General features: G+C 39.9%; 1 protein-coding gene across 4 annotated transcripts in view; it reads left to right on the top strand.

The window, feature by feature from the left end:
* The window catches only part of Nbas (NBAS subunit of NRZ tethering complex), a 305,952-nt gene that overhangs the window by 67,781 nt on the left and 221,464 nt on the right, over positions 1 to 16,707 (top strand). For all 4 annotated transcript variants that reach the window (XM_087907244.1, XM_087907242.1, XM_087907243.1 and 1 more), the window contains exons 13-19: positions 2,935 to 2,998; positions 6,836 to 7,029; positions 8,274 to 8,531; positions 9,709 to 9,834; positions 11,559 to 11,710; positions 12,397 to 12,537; positions 13,172 to 13,250. In XM_087907244.1, coding sequence (XP_087763370.1) covers positions 2,935 to 2,998; positions 6,836 to 7,029; positions 8,274 to 8,531; positions 9,709 to 9,834; positions 11,559 to 11,710; positions 12,397 to 12,537; positions 13,172 to 13,250 — 1,014 coding nt within the window. The remainder of the gene's footprint in view (positions 1 to 2,934; positions 2,999 to 6,835; positions 7,030 to 8,273; positions 8,532 to 9,708; positions 9,835 to 11,558; positions 11,711 to 12,396; positions 12,538 to 13,171; positions 13,251 to 16,707) is intronic.

Raw genomic sequence — 16,707 nt, 5'->3', positions numbered from 1 at the left:
CCAGGACAGTTATAGAGAAAAAAATTAAAGTAACATTTTAATATTGAAAAGAAAAGCTCAGGAAGAGAGGTTTGTACTGTAGTGTTGGGGAGTAGTATTCTTGGAACTAAATTTACGCATTGCTGCTTGGGTTTTTACAGAGCAATTGGTCTTATAGCAAATCAGTTTAGCAAAAGTTCCCATTTTAATAGATGTAAAAAAGTGCAAAAAGAAATTAATATGCTATCACTATATGGTGAAATCAAGATTCCATCCTTTTGTCAGAATATTGACTAGCAGTGTTTCCATTTAAAAGTACAGATGTGTGTTTGAGCAAATGAAGTACTAGCGTATGAGACAATGTACTCAAGAGAGAGATTTCACCTCGCAGCCTGTCTGGGTGACATGCACTGATGTGCAGTTCATATTCAGACACCGAATATGTGCAAATGCAGTAGCCACCAGGGAGGGCATAATACTGTCATTTACTGGATATATGAGCATGTGTATGCAAAGTCGCTGGACTTCCTTTAAAGAGGACTCTCCGGTTCTGACAAATACTCGGACAGTTGGGCTTTTCTCATTCCTCTGGCAGTCATCAAGTGAGCCTGGTCCAGCAGGCAGGGCAGAACTTTGCCTCCTTCTTGGCTATGTTTGGAAAACAATGGATAGCCCAATGAATGAATTGATATTCAATTATATGGCAGAATGTAATATAGCCAGGTTATAATTGTTGTCTGAGAAGAAAACATTGTTACTACTGCCCTGTACTTCTTTACAGTTCTTTACCAAAATTGTGGATTCAGCTCATTTGGGACTTTCTTCATGCAATTTGCCGCTTTATTAGTTTTTATAATATACTTTGTGTGATTGAGTATTTTCTCTGTGAAGACTAATGATTAGAGATAGTTATGGGACTGCCTACTCTAATTTACTTTGTATCCAGTTTTGAGTTGATTAAATACTTTGGCTTTCATTGTCAGTGTGAAAAATCCATCTGGCTGGAAATCTCTGTACTAAATTTGTTCATGTCTAAAAGAGAGTCAAGTTGTTTCAATAATTTTCGTTTCATACATTTCCCATATGTTATGTTTATATCTTTACATCTTGGTTTTGGTCTTAATTTTTCTCTGAAGTTTTATTACTTTCCAGCCTGTACATCTGTGTAGGTGTAGAAAGTGAGATAGAAGCTTATCTTTTCCATTTTAATTGTATTTCTCTTTGATACAGAGTAGGTGTTAGGCTAATTTTGTTAAATGTTGAATCCATGAAGGACAAGTGGGAAGATGGGAACTTGTGTGATTAATCTTGTTAGAGCCCTCAGCTGTTTTCCCAACTTCACTAAACTGTGGACTCTTGTGAGTCAGCACTACGCACATCTCACTCGAAGCTCTTCCATGGGCTTTGCATATTAAACACTAATAAATATTTGCACAGTGAATATACACTTGAAATATTGTTCCTTTCTGTGAGAGACTGAGACTGATTCTAGTGGTTAAAAAAAATCAGGAAATAAAATCCTTAGATCTAAGAAAACATTGTTTTAGTTCCTTCTGGCAATTAAGCTGATGTATAAACAAAACATGACCATGTTCTTAGAAGACCATCTGTTTGACCACTGCTGTACTGCAAAGGGCTGTGTATTTGCTGTTAACAGACACAAAAGCAGAGAGAGTATAGTGGGGCAGAAAGGTGGATTCTTCACCTCCCTGGTGTGGTTACATAGGTCACACAGACCTGGATAACAAAAGATCAGTCCCTAAGAGAAAGGCACAGCACATTTTGTTAATCAATGACTTTCTCTTGCAAGGGAGGGAAAATGAGCTGTGTTTGGAAGGAAAGAAAAATACTGGTTTTTCTGTTCTCTAACAGGTTCTGTAGGCAGATTCTGGAAAGCAGATCCCATTTCTCTCTCTCTCTCTCTCTCTCTCTCTCTCTCTCTCTCTCTCTCTCTCTCTCTTTTATTGGTTTTTGTTAGTAGTTCCAGGATCATCTCATCCACCTCATTCTGAGGTCTTAGAGCAAGTCAGTTTCTCTGCTGACAAACACTAGGTGCCAGAAACTGTGGGAGCAGAATAAGGGTGACGATTGATAACTCCCAGGACAGCCATGCAGAAATGTGATTGGACACAAAGGTTGTAATCTAGTAGTAATGGGCCATGGGCAAGGCCTGCAGGGACTCTCTGTCATCCTCTGTGGCCTTTCTGTCAGCACCTTCCACCACAGATGTGTGTGGTTAGACTCAGTGGCAAGAGAGTCTTTACAAGTGAAGAACCTTGTAGGGTGCATGGCTCTCTTTGGAGTAGGAGCCCTAATTTTCTGACCTCCTTGTGGAAGAGGATTTCTGGTTCCTGTGACTCCCTTTTGGGGAGAATAAGGGGCTGTCATAGGGCAGGAGAAGGTCAGAGACACATTGCTTTAGGTGTTTGTCAGTTCGAAGTCACCTTTGTAAGGTGATGTACCTTGGGGTGTGGTGTTAATGTCCTGAGCTCCAACAGTTACAAACGAAGGGAAACAAGGCTGTTCCTTAGACTGTGTCCATGGAGTTCTAAGAGCAGGTGACCTGGGATGTGCTTCCTTGTGACTTGTGAGCACCTAGGTGCTGCTGTCCTTGGCATGTCATCTGCATAGATGACATGGTCCTAGTGTGGGGACATGCACATAGAATAAACCAGCAGTGTGGCTAGCTTTCATGATTTACCTTGTGTGCATAATGAGGCACAGTTCCTGCCTGTGAGCACTAAGGGCAGTGACATTTGTTTCCCCACACTGCTATACCGAGGAAGGCTTGGATTAGAATAGAGAGCACGGGCAAACTTCATTTCCACATTTTTTTTTCAATTGTAAAAATTTCCTGGGTCTTGGGGAGCTTCTTGTAGTTTTAAATTTTATTTTATATATTTATTTTACATGTTTGACTTAAAATAAATTCAGCACAATTTTTTTTTTATTTAGCCGGGGCACAATGAGCTTAATCCTGATTGGAGGTCATCTCCAGAGAAGAGGAAGAAAATAAAAGGTGAGTGGGTGTAAGAAATATGTCTGCAACAGCTTTACATGTCCTCTCTTATTACTTAAGTATTCGGTAGATATAAAAAACCTCTAGAATCTCCTTCGTCACCTTGGAATTACCACAGAATTGTAGCAAGGCATGTGGGTTTTTTTTGGTTTAGTTTTTCTTTGTTTGCTAGGTTTATAGGTTTTTCTCTCTAAATTTTTATACACTATTATATTTGAAATAATTTGTTTTGTAAAGTGAGCAAGATGTACTATTAAGTGAAAATAATTCTTAAATAGTAGATTGAAACAAAAGAAATGAGAGCTCCTTTGACTTTTTTGCTCTAGATATATGATCTTCTTCATGGGCTATTGAATTTAGTTTTCAAGTACTTTATTAAGAACTTAAGTTTATAGTTTTCTCTTTTGTCCATCCTTACTGTGATTTGGTATCAGGTTAATTCTGGCGTGATAGGAGGTGTTTGCTGCTGTTCTTTTTCTTGAGACTTTAACAACATCCCCTCTTGTTTATCTGAGATCACTCTGAGTGCAAATGCAAAAACTTATAACTATAAACTTTCATTTTAATAAAAAACACCTTTGCTGGATCCCAAAGATTCTAAGTTGTGCCTTTATTTTTATGTAATTCTAGGAATTTAAAAAATTTCCTTCCTGATTTCTTTAGTGGTGTGTTTATCCTTCAAGAATGCTCAGTCTGTGGATTTTGTAGTTTCTTTGGTTTCCCAGCTGTTGAAATCTACCTTACTATACCATGATCTAATAAGATGCAAGAGATGGTTTTATTTTAAAAGTTTTAAACTTCATTATTTTTCTCTTCTTTTTTATTTTATTTTATTTTTATTTGTTTTACATTCCAACCACAGTTCACCCTCCGTCCTCTCCTTTTATTCCCCCTTCACTGTCTCTCCACCCCCCACCCACTCCTCAGAGATGGTAAGGCCTCCCATGGGGAGTCAACAAAGCCTGGCATTTCAAGTTGAGGCAGGACCAAACTCCTATCCCCTGTTTCAAGGCTGAGCAAGCTATATCATCATAGGGAATGGGCTCCAAAAAGCCAGTTCATGCACCATCTGGTTCCTATGCTAGAAGTCCCACAAACAGACCAAGCCACACAACTGTCACCCACATGCAGAGGGCCTAGTTCAGTTTCATGCAGATTCCCAGCTGTCAGTCCGGAGTCCATGAGCTCCCACTAGATCAGGTCAGCTGGAGATGATTATATTTCTTGTTTTGGTTTTTGATAAGATTTGTTTTATAATCTAATACATAATCTATTTTAGAAAGAGCTCCATGGGCTATTGAGAAGAATGCATATTCCAGAGTTGTTAGGTGGAATGTATCTAGATGTCTGTTCAATCTATTTGATATGGTGAAGTTTGACTCTGAAGTTTATGTCTTAATTGTTTTTGAAGGGGTGCATGTGGGTGATCTGTCTGTTGATTTAGTGAGGTATTAAAATCCGCATATTTTTGAATCTGGACCTGTCTCATCTGTTTATTCCCCAAAAGTTTTATCTATGAAGTTGTGTTCACTAATGTTCAGTTCATGTATTTACAACTTTTGCATATTCTGCATAGATTGTTTCCATTATTAATATACAGTAGTATCTTAAAAATTTCTTTGACTAATTTGGACTCGATGTCTTCTTTATCAGATGTGGATATAGTTCCTCTTGCTTGTTTTGGATTATAGTACTTTCAGCCTTTTACATGAGATGTGTTTTGTAGACGACCAAATAATATATCTTGGCTCTTAGTCCAACCAGCAACTGAGTTTATAATTGATAAGTTATGGCCATTTATCTTTAGTCTTTTTAAGAATGATTTATTTATTTTTGTTGTATGTAAATTAGTGTTCTGCCTGCATATATGTCTGTGTGAAGGTGTCAGATCTCTCAGAACTGAAGTTACAGACAGTTGTGAGCTGCCATGTGAGTGCTGAGAATTGAACCTGGATCCTTTGGAAGAGCAGCCTGTGCTCTTAACCGTTGAACCATCTGTTCTGCCTGTATCTCTGTTCTTGTTATTAGTAGTGATGTGCTGATTTGTGTGATTTTGTGTGTTATTCACCTGATTGGTCCGATTATTGTTGGCTTTTTCTTTCTCCCTTTGTTCATTTTAGTGATTTCCTGAGTTGGACATGTCTGATTCTTTTTCTTTTGTTCTTCTGTTCCTCTCATGGAATTTACTCTTTCCTATGCTCTTATGATTAAAGCTGCCCTTATGTGTAGGCGTCCATTAAGTACCTTCTGCAGAGCTGGCTAGGTAGTTAGGAATTTTTTCAGTTGAAACTTACTTTGAAATGCCTTCTTTTCTCTATTGATTTTTTTAAAAAGATAACTTCATTGGATATAGTAGTCACAGCTGGCAGCTATTTATTTTCAGGGCTTCACACATCTCTTTGTTCCATTCTGCTTTCTTCTGCTGAGAGGTTGGACAGGAGTTCTGTTTTTTGCCTTTGAGAGTGAAGTTTTTATTCTTGTAACTTTTCGTATTGTTTGTGTGCTAGCTTTAGCATCTTGAATGCAATATGTAATGGAGTTGGTTGGTTTTCAGTTCAAGATTCTTTGGGACTGTAGCTGCCCTCATGCCTTTCCTTTATTCTGCTGTGCTTTGATTGACTAGGCTGTCTCTGTCGTCATTTGTGTCTTCTTCCCCCTCTGGCACATGAGTTTATGTTTTGTTGTTTCATCATTTCCCAGAGTTCCTGCATTTGAAGTCATGATCGTTTATTTATTTTTCTTTTTTATTGATACCTGAATGTAGTATTTTTTTTTTTATTCCATCTGCTTGGAACATAAGCCCCAGATGCAAGCATGATTCTCGAAACTCCTAATTTAAACAAACTATCTGAGGCTTCCATCTGAAGAAATGTGTTAGGGTTGCCTTTTTTTTAAATTAATGAGTTGTTTTCAGTCTGACTAACTAGTTTAAACATCTTTTCTTTTTGAGTTTAAGTATGCTTTAAATGTCTTCTCTTTTTGAGTTTAAGCATGCTTTAAATTTTATGACTTAGTCTTATAGGCATCATCATTAAGCAATATTATATCCATTGTGGAATAATCACCATTAAAAATGTGCTATGAAATCATAACAAAATATCATGACATTTCCTTTTAAATCCCTTAGTTTGGTAAACCATAATTCATTTTATTATCAGAATTCTTTATTAATTTTTTTCTCTGTTAGTTAAATGTTTAGGAGCATATCGTCCCTGGAAGCTGTTATTTTTTAAAATATTATACATTTTTGATTTTTAAATGTCCCTGACAGTGATAGGAATACACTTTAAAAGATCTTTTATAACATTGTGTATACACACAATGATTTATATACATTCACTTCTGAATGAATGTGATTTATATACATTCACTTCTCAATTTACTATGCTGAAAATGGTTGCATCTCTCTCTCTTGAGTAGATAATTATGTCTTTGATGAATTGTGTGCTGTCCTGTGTCATGTCCACCCTCCCCCGCCTTGGTTTCCAACCCAGGGTCTTACAGATGTTAAGGAAGAGTTCCAGCACTAAACTCCAGTTGACAACTGTGTATCATTGTTTTGAAGAGAATGACCTTACTTTGCTTTCTTTTATAGCTTTATAACTTTGCCTGGTCGTTGCCACTTAGGCATTTCTTGAATGAATTACTGTACCTTTTCTATCTTTACCTGGGTAAGAATTTGAAGGGTGGTTTCAGGTTTATTTTTTTTTTCTTCCTTTTTTTTAAGGCATCTTTGAAGTCCCCCAAATATGAATAGCTTGGAGTTTAAAATATTATGTTAAATGTTTTGTACTTAAACCACTTTTGCAGATGTACTCACAGTTTCTTTCCCTCTAGATAAAGAGTCCTTTTACCCATTGATTGATGTCAATTGGTGGGCAGACGGTGCAGTAACCTTGGCTCGGTGCTCTGGTGCATTAACTGTCTCATCAGCGAAAACCTTGAAGAATTTACTGGGAAAATCTTGTGAATGGTTTGAGCCGTCCCCACAAGTCACTGCTACCCACGATGGGGGTTTCTTAAGTTTGGAGGTGAGCTTTCTCTCTTTGAGAGTCCATGGGCACTAAACTGACTATTTGGCTTTTTATTTGTGTGTGATACAGTTCTCTGTCGGAATAGAAGGCTGTTATTGAAATAAAATATTGAATCTAATGTGATAAACCACATCACCATGAATCAAATGCATTGCATTACTAAGAGAATAAAGAACATTTATAGCAATTTTGTTTCCTTTAAAACATTTCATCTTTGCTGGACATGATAGATTTTTCTTTTTCTCTGGGATGAATCATTTGAAAATGTAGAATGCTATCATTACTTCCTGGTTAGGAACTAATTAATGTTTATATTATTATTTCCTCAAAGTATGGTAACCTAAAGTTTTTTTCCTTTCAGAAAAATGTTATTATTGTGAAAAAGTTGAAAGTAGAGGCTCTTGCTCTCTTTCTCCCTCTCTCCTTCTCTCTCTCTCCTCTCTCTCTCTCGTTTTCTTTTTGTTTTTTTTCGACACAGAGTTTCTCTGTAGTTTTGGAGCCTGTCCTGGAACTAGCTCTTATAGACCAGGCTGGCCTCAAACTCACAGAGGTCTGCCTGCTTCTGCCTTCTGAGTGCTGGGATTAAAGGCATGCGCCACCATTGTTTAGCAAGGCCGTTTCTTTATAGCTGCATTTGCTCATTTAGAGTTCTTATTTAATTCTTTCAGGGGTGCAGCCTTCTGCAGCTTTACTTCTGTGGGCACAGTGAAAGGCATTCTTAGGGCTGAAGTTTATCATCCAGTCAAAGATCTTCCTTACAGAAAACCATGGTTTCAACACCAACCCAGTTCTGTGAGGTCTCAGTGGAATTGTCCTAGCAGCCAGTCCTTCACCCTCAGCATTTGTGAAGCTGGTGGGCAGGGACATCTGAAGATTATTCCTGGCAACCAAAATAAATACCTTCATGCCATTTTCTAAATTGTCTTCTTGTTTTTCTATGGCAAGCACAGACATAGTAAAAGTTGAAGAAACTCACATTTCCAACTTTTTATTTCTGTGAACTAATTGCAGATATTTATATTAATGTCCTGTTTTTAAAGTGGTTTTCAGCTTTAAAGATTTGGAAACCATATGAATGTGTATATTTTAGGCCTTTGATTTTCTTTGTTTCCTTTGGATTGGTTGTGAATGACACATAATGAATCAAACCAGAGTATAATTAAATTAAGTTTTTTCATCGCCTTTTAAAAATCTGTCTTTTGTTTCTTATAATTAATTTTACATCTCTCTTTTCAATTTAGTGTGAAATTAAACTTGCCCCCAAACGATCTCGTGTGGAGATGAGGGCTGGGGAAGAAGATGAAGGAGAAGAGGATTCTGACTCTGATCATGACATGTCTGCCAAGGCTCGCTATTTTGGTTACATCAAACAAGGTCTTTACTTAGTGACAGAGATGGAGAGGTTTGCACCTCCAAGGAAACGGCCGCGAGCTATTACTAAGAACTACCGCCTTGTGAGTCTGCGCTCCACAACTCCAGAGGAGCTTTATCAGAGAAAGGTGAGCCATCCTGCTGCTCCTTGCTCGTGTTTATTACAGAGCTATTTCAATAAGAAAAGAAATTCAAGAAGGGCATGTGCATGTCGTCTCTCTGACATGTCAGAAATACCAGTTCTGTAAGCTTTTAGAACGATGCCTTCTTTCTAACTGAGTAATCAGAATCAAAGCAGTGGATACGGAACTCAGGGGCTGGAAGACAGCCCAGGGGACTAAGCATGAGGTCAGAGTTCACATGCCAGCATTCAGCTTAATGCCTGGTGGGCATGCAGTCTGCATGGAACCTCAGTGCTCCTGAGGTGAAGCTGGAATCCCCAAAGCCAGTTAGCTAGAATAGTTGAATCGGTGAGCTCTGAGTTCAAGTGAGAGACCTTGCCTTAGTGCGTAAGGTAGAAAGCAGCTGAAGAAGATATTTACCTTGTTTTGGCCTGCAAGCATGCGTCACACACACACACACACACACACACACACACGTAAAACAATCAAGAAAACAATTCACTCTGTTTAGTTATCTACTTTATGGCCTAAATTTTTTTCATTTCATTTATTTATTTAATTTATTTAGCGTGTGTGTATGTGTGTGTGTATGTGTGTGTGTTTGAGTAGTTCCATGGTGCGTATTTGAAGGTCAGAGGACAACGTGCAGGATTCAGTTCTCTCCTTCCACCATGCGGGTTCTTGTGATTAAACTTAGGTTGTCAGACTTGGTGTGAAGCACCTTTACCCACTGAGTCATCATTGGTTCTAGCCTGAGATTTTTGCTACCTCTGTGTTTTCAGTTGTCCCTCTTACCTGTCATTAGGTACAGCTCTCTACTAAGATCACAGATGGTGAGGGAAGCATTCAGCAGCTGCCCTGGAAGCCTATGTGGCCAACACCACCTCTCAGAATGACTCGCTGTGCTCTGGCAATCATTTGAATGAGTGTTGACCTGAACCAGACTACTGCCTGCGCTGGTCTCAGTTTTGTCCCCATTTGACTGTATAAGCAAAAACTTTGTATCATATTTGTTGAAGTGCAAAAAGAAGTCAGGAGACTTACCTGCTTCTTAGAATTCTATGTGCTTCTGGTAACATTGCATGTGTATTTATAACTTGTCGCATAGGTCAGGTGATTGTCTTGATCCTTCCTCTAACCAGAACAGCCTCATGGGTAATTCATGTCTGTTTCTTTGACAAAGATTGAAAGTGAAGAGTATGAAGAAGCCTTGTCTTTGGCTCACACGTACGGCCTGGATACCGACCTTGTCTATCAGAGGCAGTGGAGGAAGTCAGCTGTCAACATTGCTTCAATTCAGAATTACTTGGTATGTGTCAATATTTGTGGTAACTTGATGAAATTAATATTTATGGATTCTTTTGTTTATAGAGTGTTTCACACTGCTAATTTTTGTATATGTAAATAAGTGCTACCTTGGAAAAATTGTCAGAACATCTTTCTTCTGCAGCAGGACTTTGATGCTAAAGACGTTGAATGTACACTCTCCAATAAACCAGTCATCTCTGTGATTATTTCCATTATTGAATTTCTCTTCAACTGACATTGGTCAGGACCTACTTAAGAACCATTAGGAGAGTCTCAATGATGAGATTTGCATTTCTGCTAACCAGAGATTAATGATAAAGAGGTGAACAGAACTTGAAGGAATACCTTCACACCAAGAGGCTTCCTTTAGGAGAATAGTCAGGACAGATTGCATGGAAAGATGTCCTAGGATTGTTTTGAACCACACTGATCTCTAATGGTTTGAGATGGAGAGAGAAGCTGGCCGTCTCCTACTTGAGTGCCAGTGAGCTGAGGTGGTCTTCAGAAAGTTTAAGTCCTAGCAAACAGTACATGTCCCAGAAGCAGGATATACGTCAGAGTTGGCAAGTTAGTAGAGACAGTGGCCAGGATTGGCAAGAAAAACTTTCCAAGGAACAGCTTATGATTTGGGTTAGCTTGACCCTGTGTGATACATCTCACAGTCAAATTAAGATGTAACCATGGTACATGGTGCTCCCGTAGTTCTATTTGAAGCTAAGCATGTTTCTCACTCTGGAAAACACCTTATTTTACCCCTCTACTTTATATTCTCGTCTGTACTACCAGAGCCCTATCTAGAGGCAGCTACAAAAGATCTTTTTTTAGACTTCTAGGAAAGGGGAAGAGAGCTTTTGTGTTTCACTGTGGCTCATTGGAGTTGAACAGAATGATGCCGGGGCAACTTTTCTTGGTGTGGACCCAGGGCCACCACCCACCCGCAGTTCTTTTCTCCACACCTTCCAGCCTTTTCTTCTAACCCAGCTCTACTCCTTTGTGACTCCCACTGACCCCAGAGCTGTTCTCTGCCGGCGACCCCCAGCTGTCACCATGCTCGGCTTGGGCTCACACTTACATATCTGTGTAGAAGAGGAGGAGGAGAAAAGGCTGTAAGGAGGTGGAAGACTAAGGAACTAAGGTTCTTCCAAACAGCAGGTCTGATTCATGTGTGAACTCGCAGACATGTGACACTATGCACAAGTCCCACACAGGTCTAAGTGTATCAACGACACTCCAGGGCAGGCCACACCCAGCAGTAGTTGTTCAATACATAAAGGACTACGCTTTTTTGTTTATCACATAGTGTTTACATTTTGGTACTTTATTTTATTGGGTCCCATTCACCTTAGGAGAGACAAACACAGAGAGAAAGACACGGAGCTGTGTTGGTAGGGGAGTCTGGAGCATCTGGAAGGAGTTGGGGATAGAGAAACAATATGATGAGTATATTGTATGAAAAAGTTTAAACAAACAAACTGAAAATCCTAAATGCTGCTTGGAATCACACTTCCCATATTCAGTTGCGTTCACCAATAGTGAACTGAGTTCGTGGCTTTTAGATCGACCTCAAGGAGCTACCTAGGACCAAGTTCTTTAGTAACCCTAATACAAAATGTATAGTTACTATCTATAATTATCTAGTTATTACCTTTAATTCCAGATAGCAGTCATCTGGTTTTATATGATGCATCTGTTCTTAAATGCCTATGTATTTTTCTTTGTATGTAGAGCAAAATAAAGAAGCGGTCCTGGGTTCTCCATGAGTGTTTGGAGAGGGTTCCTGAAAATGTGGATGCTGCCAAGGAGCTGCTACAGTATGGCTTGAAAGGCACCGACCTGGAGGCTCTTGTGGCAATAGGGAAGGGGGCGGACGATGGCAGGTTAGTTTTGTAGATTTATGCTCACTGCAGAGTTGATGTGGAGAAGTCAGCTGAGGCATTGGGCCAGGTAGATGTAAAGCCACACTGTTAAAGCTGTTACAATTGATCAGGGCTTGCTTTCCTTTCGGTTACATATATTTGCCGGTGGTGGTTTGGTGCTGAGGGCACATCACGCTCCATACATACTCATTAAGTGCTGGGGCTTGTGGCATCACATATCAGCCTGTGGGGTCCTACTAAATACTTTTAGTGTTTACCAACTCCAGCTGGGCTGGGAACGAACGAGCATGGGATCAAACTGGTCCCTCTGAATGTGGTTGACAGTTGAGGCAGACTGAGGGGCCAATGACAGTGGCACTGGGATTTGTCACTACTGCTTGTTCTGGCTTTTTGGGATCCTATTCTCTTTGGATGCATACTTTGCTCAGCCTCGATTCGACTCTTTACGTTTCCCTAGGTAGATACCCTTTTTTCTTTGAGAGGTCTGCCATCATTGCTTACCCTTATTACTTATCCCGTGGATATAGTGAATGAATCATGCTGTTTGGCAGAAATTTAAAAAGCGATCTTTTCTATTTTGGTGGAAATTAACTTAGTTGAATATATATAGGAGAGAGTAACTTTTCATTACATGGAAGAATCAAACTACGCTAATAGAAATCAGCTGAGTTCTCTTCTCTTTGCAGATTCACGTTACCGGGTGATGTAGACATCGAGAGCATCGCCTATGAGGAGCTCACTCCACCTGACCAAGAGTCTGCCAAGAGCAAACGGCAGAAAGAGCTCAGGAAGAGACGCGAGCTCCTCAAATTAGTGAACTTTTCAACGTGAGTCACTTATTACTGCTCACTGGAGGAAACCCCTGGCGGTTTCCCTGCTCTCTGCTGTGGGACTCAGTAAGCTACTGCAGCGACTTGTTTAGCCCTCAGGATTTTGCATACAATTTTTTTTCTTTTTTCTTTTCTTTTATTATTTTATTATTTTTTTCATTCAAAAATTTACACTTCCTCGCCTCCTCCCACCGCCCTCCCGCTCCCCCACTTGCCCCCCTCCCTCCCCCTCCCTCCTTAAGAGAGGGCAGGGAATCCTGCCCTGTGGGAAGTCCAAGGGCCTCCCCCCTACATCCAGGACTAGGAAGCTTTGCATCCAAATAGACTAGGGTCCCAAAAAGTCAGTACATGCAGTAGAAAAAAGTCCCTGTGCCTTTATCAATGGCTTGCCAGTCAGCTCCCATTGTCAGCCACATTCAGAGAGTTCGATTTGATCACATGCTCAATCAGACCCAGTCCAGCTGGATTTGGTGAGCTCCCATTAGATTGGGCACTTTATCAGTGGGTGGACCAACAGTTTTACGAGCTGTTGACAGGAACAAGGGAACAAGGGCTATTTTCTTGCTGTTTTTCTTCTTAGAGAAGCATGTGTCTGTAAATGTGAGCAGCTCAATCGAATTCTTTCACACAGGTTGACCCTGGAACAAAAGGAACTGTGCCGTTGTAGACTGAAGTTATTAACCTTCTTAGATCGACTTGCAACATATGAGGTGAGGAGTGAGTTTAGCCCACCAGTTGTGCTCGTCATCGTCTCTGACACGTGCCATTGCTGCCCTAGGGTCTGATACTTTGGTCTCCGAGGTTATGTATATGGGAAAATTAATTTATTGAAAAATCAAATTCTCTATTAGATTGCTTTTGACAAAAAATAGAAATTATAAAAGGTTAAAAGTTGTTTTGTTAGACTACAGGATAAAAAGGCTTTATCTATTTCTGTGCACATCTGCTTTCTAGATTTAAAATCCTTTTTAATTTACTAATTGTTTATTTCCTGGTAATGGCACAGACTTGATTCTAGTATTGCGTTTCAGGGCATACTGAGTGTCAATACTTAGAGAATGAACATTCTCGCCCATTTTAATGACTTGCTAGTGAACTGAGTTTAGTTGATTGGTCTTTGATCTTTATTAGAGCCACTCTTGAATTTAATAGCAATATAATTCTTTGTTCTTTGGGAACACGAGCACATATATCCCATGTTGGGCATTTTGACATTGTGTTGTACCAGTCCCATGTTAAGCATGGAAGTATTAGCTGGATATCCGGTAGCCATGCTTGTCATGGTGGCAAATTTTTGGAAGTGGAGTCAGGGAAATTGTCTTGAGTTTGAAAGCAGCCTGGGCTGTAGAATGAGACTTTATTTCAGAAGACCAAATGTCAACAAAAATAATAGGTGGAAATGACCACTTTCAATGGCTAGGAACAGTTTAGTTTGTGTGTATGTGTTTCATGTGATCATCTTATTAAATTTGCTCGGGTTTCTTCTTTTCCCAACTGGGGCAACTGCCCTCTGCTGAGCAGTGTGCTGAGGCTCTCTTCTGTGGCCATGCCCTTGGCCTAAGAGTGCTGATGGTATTTAACATTTCTGATCATTCATGCAAACTCAAGCCTTGGATTCCCCAACCCCTTTAACGTTATCCAACAAAACAGTGAAAGAAAAACTGCTGCTGGCAGACTGGAGATCACATGGAGAAGATGAAATTAGATCCTTGTCACTCTCACCGAGCATTAAAAAAAATGCTGGGCATGGTGGGCATGGGCTGAGCACTCGGCAGATAGAGGCAGATGAATCCCTGTGAGCCTGAGGCTAGCCTGGTCTACATAGTAGGTGGTGGGTGTCAGGACAGCCAGAGCTATGTAGTGAGACCAAAGAAGGAGGAGGAGGTGGAAGAAAAGTTAGAGGAGGAGAAAGAGGAGGAGGAGAAGAAAACACTAAAAAACTAGTTCTTCCTGTGGCTGCTCACAATGAGGGTATAATTTAATGAGAGAGCTGTGAGGAGCTCCTGGTGAGTTCATTGGCTGCCGCTGGCTTGGTTGTTGGCTGGTCATTTTCCTTTAGAGCATTTCCTTTTCAGTCCAGTTCTGGGACATTTTGAGGTAATATTAAGAATAAACATATTGGAAACTGCCTATGTCTGTACAGTATGTTTCATTATTTTCATAATCACTTGCATTTTATTGAATGATAAAATCTTAGAAAAGGTCCTTGTAATGTTGAGTTTGACTATGCACATAATTTTCTTTTTTTAATTTTTATTTTATTTTGTTTTGTATTTTTATTTTCCCATTCAAAACTTTCCACTTCCTCCCCTCCTCCCATTCCCTTCCTGCTCCCCCACTCCCCCTTCTCCCCTCCAGTCTTAAGAGTGGACAGGGTACCCTGCCCTGTGGGAAGTCCAAGGCCCTCCCCACTCCATCCAGGCCTAGGAAGGTGTGCATCCAAATAGACTAGGGTCTCAAAAAGTGAGTGCATGCAGTAGAAACAAGTCCTGGTGCCATTATCAATGGCTTATCAGTCAACCTCCATTGTCAGCCACTTTCAGAGTCCGGTTTGATCACATGCACATTCAGTCCCTGTCCAGCTGGCCTTGGTGAGCTCCCATTAGATCGGGAACACTGTCTCAGTGGGTGGACCAACCCCTCGTGGTCCTGACTTCCTTGCTCATCTTCTCCCTCCTGCTCTTCATCTGAACTTTGGGAGCTCAGTCCAATGCTCTGATGTGGGTCTCTGTCTCTATCTCCATCGCCAGACAAATGTTCTATGGTTATATTCGAGATATTCATCAGTGTGACTATGGGTTTTTTGTTTTTCCATATAATGTTAATTATTTTTCTCTCAAGGTCTGTGAAGATTTTTGTTGGGATTTTGGTGGGGATTGCATCGAATCTATAGATTGTCTTTGGTAGAATTGCCATTTTTACTATGTTGGTCCTACTAATCCAAGAGCATGGGAGATCCTTCCATTTTCTGGTGTCCTCTTCAATTTCTTCCTTCAAAGCCTTAAAGTTCTTGTCAAATAAATCTTTCATTTTCTTGATTACTGTCACCCCAGGATACTTTATGTTATTGGTGGCTATCGAGGAAGGTGAAGTTTCTCTGATTTCCCTCTCTACTTCTTTATCCTTTGTATATAGGAGGGCTACTGATTTTTTTTGAGTTGATCTTGTATGCTGCCACATCACTGAAGGTGTTTATCAGCTGTAGGAGTTCTTTGGTAGAGTTTTTGGGGTCGCTTATGTACACTATCATAACATCTGCAAATAATGAAAGTTTGACTTCTTCCTTTCCAATTTGAATCCCCTTGATCTCCTTGTGTTTTCTTATTGCTATTGCTAGAACTTCAGGCACTATGTTCATTATTCATTGGCTACTGTATGCTGATCTCTGTATGACAATAGTAAGTGTATTGTTATTATATTATGATAGTGACCTTTGAAGTCCTTTTGAAACCACTCTTTTTTGGAAATTAACCTTTTAGAAGTAGATGTCTTGGACAAACTTGCCTAGTAATACTGTGTAATGAGAATGTTTGGCTGTCATGTTTGTCAGTTACATAGTGCTAGAGACAGGCTTTGCATTTTCATCATCGGGTATGGCTAATTTTTTAATTCCATGTAAATAAGAATAAAGTGAGTTCATTCACATTTTACCTAGGTGCTTCCTACATGCTAGCTATGATGCCGTTATTGGACATAGGGAGACATATGAGCCGCAGTTTTCCTGGACATTTAGTGAAGGTCACGGTGTGAAGAATTGGTGCAGCAGAGGAGAGAAGCATACTGAGCTCTCCTGGAGATGCTCAGAGCGCCTCTATGAGGAAGTCACTATCAGCTAGTCCTTAACAAGTGAAGGCAGATTTATAAGAGACAGGAAGGTAGAATTCTGAGTTTGATCTTCTTATTTTCACTAAGGCCAGAGCATGGTATCTGACGCACTGTAGACCTTGTAAATGTTTGTTCAGAAACACCCGTGAAATTACCTTCACAGTTCATCAGCCATTGTCCCATGTGCTTAGTCCCAACAATCTGGTAATTTTTTAGCAGTCCTTTGTGGCCATCATTGCTATCCTTTTTATTGAGGACATGAAAACTGAGAAGTTATGACTTGTCCAAATAGGTCAGAAGCATAAGCAGATCCCACTGATGGGAAGCTTATGTTGATATTTG

The sequence above is a fragment of the Myodes glareolus genome, chromosome 6 (assembly GCF_982192425.1).
Source record: "Myodes glareolus chromosome 6, mMyoGla1.1, whole genome shotgun sequence".
Classification (NCBI taxonomy): Eukaryota; Metazoa; Chordata; class Mammalia; order Rodentia; family Cricetidae; genus Myodes; species Myodes glareolus.
Note: the sequence above shows the minus strand (reverse complement) of the source record. Positions and strands in the feature narration are given on the sequence as shown.